This window comes from Balaenoptera acutorostrata, chromosome 10 (assembly GCF_949987535.1).
Source record: "Balaenoptera acutorostrata chromosome 10, mBalAcu1.1, whole genome shotgun sequence".
NCBI classification, from domain to species: domain Eukaryota; kingdom Metazoa; phylum Chordata; class Mammalia; order Artiodactyla; family Balaenopteridae; genus Balaenoptera; species Balaenoptera acutorostrata.
In genome coordinates, this window is record NC_080073.1 from 94,907,054 (window position 1) to 94,919,183 (window position 12,130).

Here is a 12,130-nt window from a genome sequence, read left to right on the forward strand (position 1 = left end):
ATCCCTCGTCTGGGAAGATCCCACATGCCGCGGAGCAACTAGGCCCGTGAGCCACAATTACTGAGCCTGCACGTCTGGAGCCTGTGCTCCGCAACAAGAGAGGCCGCGATAGTGAGAGGCCTGCGCACCGCGATGAAGAATGGCCCCCGCTCGCCACAACTAGAGAAAGCTCTCGCACAGAAACGAAGACCCAACACAGCCAAAAATAAATAAATAAATTAATTAATTAATTAACAACAACAACAAAAAAGAGTAGCGATTAAAATACAGATTTAAAAAAAAAAGTGGTTGGCTTATCGAATTCAATTTAGGCTACAAGCTAGAATCATAAACAGAAAGAAAGCCTTTGGAAAAAATGATTTCTTTGTCTTAAGCAAATGTCTATGAATATGTCCTAACAGACATAAGCTCATTTTCTAAACATTCTTTTGGTTGCACCTTGAAATTCATGATTCTTCAAGCTTTACCCAGTTACTAAGAAAACAGATACTTTCAATATATGGATGGGGTTTGGAACCCCAAAGTGAAACATTCTAGCTAACTCCTGTCTTTGCATTTAATGAATTCACACTTGCTGCAGCATTAGGGAAGACTTAAAAAAAAAGGGCGGGGGGATAAATATAAGGATATGTCATATTTTAATTTAAAAAAAGAGTCACATATCCTTAACATATTTTTGTTTCAGAGTATGTACTTCAGATTTCCTCTATGTTTAAAATGAATTCCTTTCCATAGCTTTATGGAATAAAGTCAGGTCATTTATCTTTTGAGAACTGTAATCAGAGCTCTCTCCTCTAAACCCTGTCTTGTCTCATAAAGAAATCATCTAGGGGCTTCCCTGGTGGCGCAGTGGTTGAGAATCTGCCTGCTAATGCAGGGGACACGGGTTCGAGCCCTGGTCTGGGAAGATCCCACATGCCGCGGAGCAAGTAGGCCCGTGAGCCACAATTACTGAGCCTGCGCGTCTGGAGCCTGTGCTCCGCAACGAGAGGCCGCGATAGTGAGGCCCGCGCACCGCGATGAAGAGTGGCCCTCACTTGCCACAACTAGAGAAAGCCCTTGCACAGAAACGAAGACCCAACACAGCCATTAAAAAAAAAAAGAGTGCATAGGCATTATCTTAAAAAAAAAAAAAAAGAAATCATCTAATAATCAAAGCAGAACTCTCTGCGACCCGATCGGGAGTTGTCGATCCGCTCACCGCAGTTACTCTCAATGACTGCCCTCCAGTTATCTTCCCAGTTACATGATTTTGAAGAGCTTTTCATGACACAAATATAAAACAACTATCTCCACATTTACTATTAAACTCAAAATTAAGTAACTAACCTAAAACATCTCGAATATGGCTAAGTAGCTATTTTTAAAAAGTCTCCAGTCGTAGTAACTGAAGTGAATTTCTCTCCAATGCCTCAGTCCAATGAGTCATTAAACCACAAGCTCTAACTGCCAAGTTATATTTAAAAATTATCAAGTCACAACAGAATTGCTATAGGTTTGTTTTGTATCTTAAATTCCAGTGAAACAAAAATCAGTTCAAGATAGATCACAGGCCTAAATATAAAACCTAAAACTGTAACCCTTTTAGAACAAAACATAGGAGAGTATCTTCATGACTTGGAGGTAGGTTCCTCAGGATGCAGTCAGCAAAAACCGTAAAAGAAAAAAGTGGATAAATGAGACTTCACCAAGGTTAAAAACTTCTACTCATCAAAAGGCATCAAAAACACAGGCAAACCACAGGAAAAAAAAATACACTTATAAAACATATATCTGACAAAGGACTAGTATATATAAAGAATTTGTGTAGCTCAAAAATAAAGACAACTGCTCAATAAAAAAGGGCCAGTGACTTGAAAAGATACTTCGCAAAAGGTGTACAAAAGGCCAATAAGCACATGAAAAGTGTTATTAATCAACAGAGATGTAAAGCCACAAACTAAAACCACAATGTGCTACCACTATAAACCCACCTGAAACCTGGCAGGGATGTGGACGAACTGGTCCCCTGTACATTGTCGACAGGAGTACAGAATGGTACAATTGCTTCGGGAAAAGGTCTGGCAGTTACTTATAAGCTAAACAATTACCTCCATGACCCAGCTCTTCCATTCTTATTTACTCAAGAGAAATGAAAACACATGTCTACAAAAAAGACTTGTGCTTGAATGTTCATAGCAGTTTTATTCACGATAGCTGGAAAACAGGTGTTCATCAATAGGAGCATGCATAAACAAACAGCAGTACGTTCCTACAGTGGAATACTATCCAGCAATAAACAGGAACAAGCCACTGATGTATACAACAAGATGATGGGTCTCGAAAAATTTATGATGAACGAAAGGAGCCAGACACAAAAGAGTACATACTGTGCGATTCCACTGACATGCAGTAGAACAGGCATCACTAAACTATGCTGGAAAAACATACAACCTGGTTGTGGGGTGGCGGTAGGGAAGGGGGGGGCGGGAACGACTGCAGAGAGGCATGACAGAACTTTCTGGAGTGATGGTAATACTTATTAAGGGTTTTGTTTAAACAGGTACATCCATTTGCCAAAACTCATTAAGTGGTATATTAGGATTTAGGCATTTCATCATATATAAATTCTGTATCAAAAGAAAAAAAAAGAACTGTAGGCAAATACTGAGTTCTAGTTAGTGATACGCATACTGAAGTATTTAGGGAGATGTGTACTCACACACAACTTATTTTGAAAAGCATCAAAAAATAGACTGATGGGGGCTTCCCTGGTGGCGCAGTGGTTGAGAATCTGCCTGCCAATGCAGGGGACACGGGTTCGAGCCCTGGTCTGGGAAGATCCCACATGCCGCGGAGCAACTGGGCCCGTGAGCCACAATTACTGAGCCTGCACGTCTGGAGCCTGTGCTCCGCAACAAGAGAGGCCGCGACAGTGAGAGGCCTGCGCACCGCGATGAAGAGTGGCCCCCGCTTGCCGCAACTAGAGAAAGCCCTCGAACGAAGACCCAACACAGCCAAAAATAAATTAAAAAAAAAAAAAAAAAATAGACTGATGGATGGATAGAGGGATCAATGAATGGATAAATATGTGATAAAGCAAGTATATTAAACTGTTAATAGTAGAATCTAGGTATTGGGTGGTCACTGTAAAAATTTTCAACTTATCCGTACATTTGAAATTTTTCATAGTAAGAGGTTGAGAAAATAACACCAGTAAAAATCCCTAGGGTCAAGGTTCAGAATTCAAATGAAGAGCCACACCTAAAATGAACCATCACATCTACCGCACTTCATGGAAGGCTTACAGTTGAGAAACCTGTCACAGCCAATAATTACCAAGTCAGGTCTCTACTCAGGTGTAAGGAAATCCTTCTCAAAGCCCAAAATGCAAAATGGGAATCACTGATAAATTTGCTTTCTCCTCAGGCTCCAAAGCAGTTAAAAGATAAGGAGGGTACAGGTGAGGGAAATTCCTAATTTCAAAAGTGGTTACAACTCACAGCAGAAAAACACTTCGAAGCATAAAATCTGGACTTCTAAAAAATACGATTACTCGCAGTAGATAGCTGTCCCTAGGCAAACAACAGTCCGGGCAATCTTGTAGTTTAAGAGCATTAACTACAATCTCTTTCTCAACAATTTAGATTAGTGTGGAGGGCTATCAGGTCCAGAAGAGGTCTGGGATCGGGCTTTAGGGGTACACGACTCAGAGAATAAATAAACCTGGAACCTGACCCCACTGGTCACCCTGAATCTGCCCTTTGTGCCATCTAAATATTTAAATTTTATTTATAATGACATTCAAAATGCACAGTTCATTTTGGTTACATAAAAATCAATTTCTCAATGTTCTCTGATATTTCATACACATATATAAGTATCAGAAATTCAAAAAGAGACTGAAGGGGCCCAGGTGGGCGGTCTGTGGCTAAAGTAACCATATATAACACCACAAACATCCCGTACTCTGAACAGAAAAAAAACTTAAAAGATAAATAAGAATTCAGAAATGTAATTAATACTTTCTTTGGAAATAATATACACGTCTGTCTTTACCATTTTTTACTTTCCTGGGGCCTATGTTGTATTTGGGCATACCAAAAAAAAAAAAGAGAGAATGTGTCATCCCACTCTTAGGCATGTAGTTGATATGAAGAACATAATACTCCTGCAATGCATCCTATGGAATTTATCCATCCTGAATCACACAAAGGTAAATTCTGTAATCAACCTTTACCATCGTGACAATGTTTTTTGTTTTAAATTTATTTATTTTATTTTTGGCTGCGTTGGGTCTTCGTTGCTGCGCACCGGCTTTTCTCTAGTTGCGGTGAGAGGGGGCTACTCTTCACTGCGATGCGTGGGCTTCTCATTGCGTGATGTTTTATAAGACTTTGAATGTGATTACAGGCACTGGCTAGGGTCAATGTGATTCAGCTGTGTACTGATTTGAGATTGTCACCTCCACCTGCCTATAGTTTGCATGTGGCATTTGCTTTGTGGGTTTCAGTGATGCCATCTTCCTTCGATTTTCACTTGTCTAAGTAATATTTGTTGAGAGACAGGAAAAAATTGAGTTTAGTAAGTAGCCAGGACCTACAAATTGGTTGAAATTAGATAAAGTGAGCCTGCGGCTTGAAAACTATCTGAACTTCATAAAAGGTCCAGGAGCGTGGTAGTTCACTCGAGATAAGAACAACCACAATGAACAAACGGCTTGGAATGAGGTAGAGGGGGCGAAGGAAGGAAGCAAGCAAACAAAAGAATGCCAAGCACTGAGCAAATTCTTAACTGAGAAAAATCACTACAAAACATTGTTTAGTGGTGAGATTTCTTTTAGACATTCTCAAACTTTTCAGGTTATAGAAGCAAGCTGGCAAACATTTCAATACCTATAAGAAAATTTATATTATCACAGTATCAGTTAACCCCATTTTTTTTTTTATTTCCAAGTTCTTAATTCATTGATTCAACAAATATTTACACACCAAGCACTTGCTAGATTCTGGGTATACAAGGTTGATCAGCTCCTTGCTTAATGGAATTTAGATTATTAGAGCGGCTGACAATAAGCAAATTGTCACATAAGTAAATGGAGTGTTACACACTCATTAAATGCTATAAAGGAAAGCTACACGATGTCTTGGGAGAGTTTAGTCTCCTGAGCACGCCTGGAGAAGGCTTCCCCGGGGAGTGATGAGTGAACTGGTGAGTGAACTGGGGTCTGAAGTCAAACGCATCACTGCTCGCAACTTTTAAGATCCTAATGAGATGCAACGTTCAGGATTATAGCATTTCCGTGAACATGTAGTTCAGCACTCACGGAGCCCCTGTATTGGGATTGGTTTCTGGGATAGAGGATTCAGGTGTTGGTGAGTCTTAACCAAGCAGGGTGCCTCTAGCAAAGAACACAGAGCTCTGCTAAAATGTGGCAGTCAGGAGAAACAGAAAGATTTTATTGAGAATGGATGGTATAATTACCATCCCTGAAGATGAAGCATATAATTCTCTAATCTCTGGTTTTGAAAATGTTGACAAAATCTGGTCTGAATGGCTGTGAATAACCGAAAGCCTTTGAAAGGTAATAATTTCAAAGATGATTATGATTTCAGATCTACTTCCGGAATATATTAATTTCACTTTTCGTTTTAATCCATAGCATGGCAAACATCTGCTGAAAACACCTGCTGTCGCCAATCTCTGAAAGGTGCCAGCTGAGTCTAAACAAAACTCTCTGGTTACTTTCCAGAATCCCCCATTCCAGAGCAAACACAATAATCCAGGTAAAGAATCAAATCTAAAATTAGGCCACATCAGAGGTCAGACTAACTCTATCTACCAATCTAAGCAGACATTGGATATATTTTTTCTCTCTTCAGAGAAATGTATTTAGAAAAAGCATTAGGAAAATAATATGGAGAGGAAGCAGAAGCCAAGAAAAAAAAAATCTACTGCTAGAAGGGATTTTAAAGAATCTCTTTCAGGGTTTTCAGTTGGGCTCAAGTCTTGGAAGGCTGTACATGCTGGTGGTAGACTGCTGAGCTGGACCTAGAACGCAGGGGCTTCTGCCTTGCCCCTAGAACTCTCCTCTTACAGAGGGGCCTTCCTGCCTGTCATTCTCACAGCAGCTTCCCTAATCTGATGCAAACTAATATATTAACTGCCCCCAGTCAGGCCAGCTCTACTGTGAGCTTTAATTGTCCACAGAGACAACTTGGCTAGGATATTTCAGCACCATTTAATAAACTGTCCAGACACTTTCTGTATATTAAATGGAAATGACTTATGACTTGACCTCATGACTTGACCAAGAGATGGTAAAATATCACCTCTCATAACTGGACTGGCAAAGCTGAGCTTACTCATTATGTAAACAGATCTATTTTATTTTCATGGCATTGTCTATAAATATTTTATAACAAATGATTAAATATCAAAAATGTTTATCAACCAGCTTTATCTTGATAACATAATATTAGGGAAAATAAGTATTTCTGTTCTGTAGTATCATGCACATAAACACAATGCTAATTAGGATCAGCACAACTACTACAATGCTAATTACAACTCACTTTATCTAGTTATTAAAGCAGAATGCTATATAAACTTTAGGTGGCATTTTCTTAAAATTCTGTATTTATTTCAGACAACCCCACAAAAACAAGTAAAATACACCAATATTTTAAAAGTCAAAATCACATGAATTTTTCAGTATGATTTCAAAAGGAATGAAAATCAATTAAAATTACCTAGTCTAACTAGGTATGTGCAATCTTTGAGTGCTATTAGACATGAATCTCGAGTCAAAGTCAATTGAGTCAATAAAGTAGGAAATTTAATTCCAATTCTAATTCATAAAATGTCTCTATTTCTTGCATGAATAGAATGGAGTTGATAATAGTTATTAACTCTATTACAAGAAAGCACAGGTAAAGACTAGTAGCAAACTGTAAAATCTGTAAGCATTTATAATACAGATGTACATATTATATTATGACCGCAGCCATTGGGTTTTTTTAAAGATTTTTTTGATATGGACCATTTTTTAAAAGTCTTTATTGAAGTTTTTACAATATTGCTTCTGTTTTATGTTTTGGTTTTTTGGCCGCGAGGCATGTGGGATCTTAGCTCCCCGACCAGGGATCAAACCCACACCCCCTGCATTGGAAGGCGAAGTCTTAACCACTGGACCGCCAGAGGAGTCCCCTAGTCATTGTTTAAATGATGTATTTGGTCCTCCAAACTTCTGCAGATTTAAAAAATAAATCCGTGTCATCAAAATAGATTTGAATCTGGAGGCCCTGAAATAATTGCAAAATAATGATAAAGCTACACAATGAAAATTCCAAGATGTTGTGTTTTATATATATATGTACTATTTTCTTTTACTCAACTGCAAGTTATCACACTGAAGTGCAAAGTGGAAGCATTCACAAATCCTCTTTAAGTTAAAAAAAATAAAAAACCCAACCTATCCTGATTCATATAGACAGCTAAAACATCCTTAAACATGGAATCACTTGAATACTTTGCAACACATTTTCAGAAGCACTAAGAATTCAATATACTAGCTTCCCTCAGATACACAATTGAACACTTCTCTCACCATTTAAAGCCCCATAAAAAGGCAAAGGAGAGATTTCAAATTCAAATAAATAGTATTTCAAAATATGTGTCTATACGTCCTTTGGTAAACAACCAAAAAAATGACATGTTAAAAAACTCTTAAAGGATATGGCTCACTCATCATTTCTCATAATTCTCACACTCACATTTTTTATGTGCATGGCAAATTTCCAATCCAAAGGATTATGAAAAACATTAGAACTAAGATCCAAAGTTTACCGTGTTTAAAAGTAGTCATTTTCCTTTTTCTTTTTTTTTTTACATGCCACTCTAAGATTTACGTCTCCTGCATTTCAGCAGTAAATATTAAACACCAGTTTCCTAGCCTGGCTCATCCTTGAGAAAAGTATTACAGCCAGTCCAGGGGAGAATCCATCCTCTGTTTGAAAAAGGAAACCACATGCTCCAATTGTCTACCACTACTGGTGGTTTTCTAGAAGAGAGAAATTTAACAATCTGAACTCAACAATCATGTATAACCTATCTGTGGGGTAGCGATGGATTACTGCTGGCCTTAAAAGACTTTTCTGACTAAGTTTTCAAGAAACTGAAAAACTTTTAAAATTCGGACAGAGCTCTTTGCTACACACTGTAACTTGACACTAGGCTGAAGAAGTTGACCAAGTTTAAGTAACCCAAGAGGAACTGTTTCCTGCTTTCTGTTAGAGCAGACTGCAATGACCTGTAGTAACACTGCTGAGACAGAGGTTACTATCGGGCAGTAGATGCCGCTATCAGGAAGTCAGTTAGGTCTTTTTTTCTTTCTTTCTTTCTTTTTTAAATTCTTTTTTAATTTTTTTGCGTTGTGGCACTGATCTCAAGTGTTTGTAAGAATTCAACCTTGCTCTCCCATTGTCTATAAAAATAAGAAAAACACCAGAAGAGTTGGAAAATGTACCCCAGGCCAACTATGCAGCTCTCTTTTCACCTCAACAAAAGAACTGTGCTATGGAAAACTTCGAAGTTATAACCAACTCACTCTGTATCAAAACAAACTTGCCTGTGAACATCTCTGGGAAGGGACAGTGGCCCTTCCTAAATGGAATCAAAGGTCTATTTGACATTGGTTTATTTTAGCGTCACTTTACCTAGTCTGCTCCTGTAAGATGAGATGAGGCTCCACGAAGAACTTGACTCTCAGTTTAAGCCGGTAAGGGGCCAGCCCATCCATCTGCTGGGAGATCCGATTTCTCAGATTTAGCCATAAACTTTCACCTTTGCTACCCGTAAACTGCAGTCCAAAATAATCAACTTCTATAATTCCCAATCGCCTGCACACCTAAAACAAAAATGAATGCAGCGTGGATGAGCAAGTGGTCCATGTGGTCAAGGCAAACCCAAACACTCCATCTGAGTCTAAGATTCCTGCCTATTGTTTTTTTTTTTTAAAAAAAACAAAGCTCAACAACGGTGTTACAATTCCTGTTGTCAGCTAAAACAACAGAGTTCTAAGGCTCCAGTGATGCGAAACCACTAGATGTAGTATAGAGGCACAAAAGGAGTTCTCAAAATGTAGCCTTCCAGAAAGGCTGAGGACGGGAATCCACGGGGTATTTTCCTTCTTATTCCAATCACTGGAATTCCCTCCACTAGCACAATCTGCACAGCTGATTTGGCAGCTTATGATCTGGACAATTTTAACCATCTGGACTCCAAAAAAGCAAACACACTGAGGAAACACGCCACAAGTGTCAGCTAAGCTTTGCAGGAGGTTTTCCAAACATCTCAGGTCGAGGGGGTTGGAGGGCACAGCGTTTCACTTGAGATCAAATTTTCTGTCACACCACTATGCACTGTTTGGAACCGTTCCTCCTCACTCCTAAGGAAACGCGTGCTTAAAGACAACCGAGGAGTCCATGACCCAAACCTACCGTCCTCTCGTCCCCCGCGAATCGGGAGATGCAAGGAGGTGCATAGGAAATGCTTCTCCATTTGAGAAGCATCAAGAGGTAAGGGCACTGCTTGTCTGCCGAGCAACCCGAGGGACCTGCGACCGCCTCCAGCCACCTCATCCCGGGACGCAGGTGGCGCTGCCAGGCCCCGCGGGGACCCGACAGGAGGCATCATTCACACACCTGAGGCAGGTGTGCTGGGCCGCCTGCTTCCGGGAAAGTCCCGGGCTGGAGGGCAGGGGGGCAGGCCCGCAGCGCGTCCCCCGCGCCCTCCACCCCCACCCCACCACGCGCCCCCGGCGCGCCACGAAGGGGCCGCGCGCCCCACGGCCTCGTGGAGGAGGGGGCGCAGGCCGGGCGCCTGGGGCGCACTAACCCCGCCGCCGCCGCTGCGCCTCCGGCCCCCGGCAAGCGGCGCGTCCCGGCGCCACAGCGAGGCCCCTCGGCCTCGGGGAACCGGCCTGGACCCCGCGCCTGGCCCCTGGTCCTCACCTGGTTGAGGCAGTCCTCGCCGTTGGCTTTCGCCTCCACCTCCACCTCCATCAGCACCGCGTCCGGCCTCGTCACATAGCACAGCATGGCTGGGGCCGCCGCTGCCGCCACAGCCGCCTCGTCTTTGGTGTGCGCGGGGTTCAGACCCAGCTCCGGGCTCGGCGAGGCTGGCCCTCGGGAGGCTGAAGCCCTGCAGACCACTGCCCTGCGCCCCGCAGCCGCCTCGCCCTCCCCGCCACCCCCTCTCCAGCCCGCCCGCCAGCTGGCTCTCCGGCTCCCGCGGCGGCACCGCACTCCAGCAACCCGACTGCCTGCGCCGCAGCGGGGACTTCTCTGATATAGCGGCCCCGCCCCCTTCGGCTGGGGCCCCCGCCAATCACGGAGGCCCCGCCCCTCCGCCGCCGCCCGACCAGCCAATAGCAGCGGCCGCTCGGCCGCCGCCCGACCTCCCAGAGCCGGCTGAGTTCCCCCGGCCGCCGGGGAGGTGGTAGCTTGCGGGAGCTGAGCGCTGCGCAAGGAGGGAGGCCTCGGACGCGCTTGCTACCTCTGCTCGCTGGGAGACGCTGCTCCGAGCCAGCGACCGCTCGGGGCTCCCACGTGGGGTCGCCTTTCTGTCGGGCTTGAATTTACAGTGGTTAAACGCCTCCAAGCTACCGCTGTTCTTCAGAAGCCTTGGGTCGCTCCAATAGCGCGTTTGGAGGGCGGGGTGGTGGTCGTCGTGGTGAAAGCAGATAGCAAAGGGAGCAACCCCGAAGCCTGAAAAGAAAATGATTTCCCTGGGGTTTGCCTCAGTGGGCTGTAGGAAGGCGGAATTTTTGTTCTTTATTTTAGACCTCGTCATTGAGAAAACAAAATATGAGTATAAAAGTTTTTGCTGTCGTTCAATAAGCCAGGGAGCTTGATCTAGTGCTTTCTCTATGAAACCTCTCCAAAGGCTTCTATTTACCCGTTGTGCTGAATCAAAACACCGTACGGGCACTAAGGCCCTCTCTCAGGTTGTCCATCCTATCTCACGTCTTAGCTCATTTGTCATTAAACATTAATGGAGCACCTGCTCCAATGCCAGTCCCTTCTCTCAGGCAACCAGGTGTTATCCCCACCCTCAGAGTATCGGACTTATCTCGGAATCTCAATAGAAGGTATTAATAATTGAAGGTCTACAAGTCTTCCCTCATTTACCACTTGTTTCTCTTAGTCAACGCGTTACTCAGCCTACCTCTGGTTTCTTTATAGGAGAAGCCAGAGATGTGGGTTTCAGCTTTGGACCGTTGAAAACTGACTTCATCTCTCTGCAGCTCAGTGTTTCAGCAGTCAGATGGAGACCACAATCTCTGCCCCGCCGTTCCCCAGCATTGCTGTGAAGAGCAGCAGAGATAATGGTCATAAAAGCACTTGAATGACCCGGTACACGATATATATAAGGAAACCTATAACGTCAGCTCTGTCACTGCCTGCCTATGACTTCTGTCCTTATCCCTTTCCCGAAGTTCCAATTATCTCTGTCCTGGTGGCCTTCATTTCTGAAGAAGTAAGAAGGATATCAGAGCAGAAGACTACTGGTTAGGATCCTCTAATAGTCTTTCACTAAAGCCGACTCTGGCTAAAACGAAAGCAAGTCCTGACCACCGGTGTTGCAGACGGGCATGCGCACTCACATCTTTCTTTGTGTCTTTTAAGAATACACCTCACGATATTGCGCTGCTGAAAACAGTCCCGTCTTGTATCAGCTCTTGTTCCTCATTCACTTAATTTCAGTTTACTGATCCAGGAAATTCATCTGGGAGATAACATTTGGATAATTGTTATCTAATCTATGCTTAATCTCTAGAAATTTTTGATCCGGGAGAAGAGGTGAGAGGCAAGACGGAGGCCAAGTGTATTGGGTAACATTTTTGTTTATTGAGCGACTAAGCTGGCTAAACCAACGCCGACTAACCAAAAGTTGGCTAATTTAAGCAAAAGGGAATTTAGTGCACAAATTTGGCGAGCTCACAGAATCAGCAGGGACTAGGCATGAAAATGAATGGAAAGGGAGACATATTGATTGGCCAAGAACAAAAATCAAAAACCAAAAACAAAACAACCAAACACCAAATATTTGGGATTTTACCAGGGATATTTCTTAATACAAACCCAGA

At 42.8% G+C, this 12,130-nt stretch overlaps 1 protein-coding gene across 4 annotated transcripts in view; it reads right to left on the reverse strand.

The window, feature by feature from the left end:
* MYLIP (myosin regulatory light chain interacting protein) overlaps nt 1-10,280 on the reverse strand; it is a 30,004-nt gene extending 19,724 nt beyond the window's left edge. For all 4 annotated transcript variants that reach the window (XR_009009578.1, XR_009009579.1, XM_057555418.1 and 1 more), the window contains exons 1-2: nt 9,993-10,280; nt 8,697-8,887 (exon numbers count right to left, since the gene is read on the reverse strand). Coding sequence is in view for 2 of the 4 variants with exons in the window: in XM_057555418.1 (XP_057411401.1) it covers nt 8,697-8,887; nt 9,993-10,079 (278 nt within the window). In the remaining 2 variants the exon portion in view is untranslated. The remainder of the gene's footprint in view (nt 1-8,696; nt 8,888-9,992) is intronic.
* Between the last annotated feature and the right edge of the window lie 1,850 nt (nt 10,281-12,130).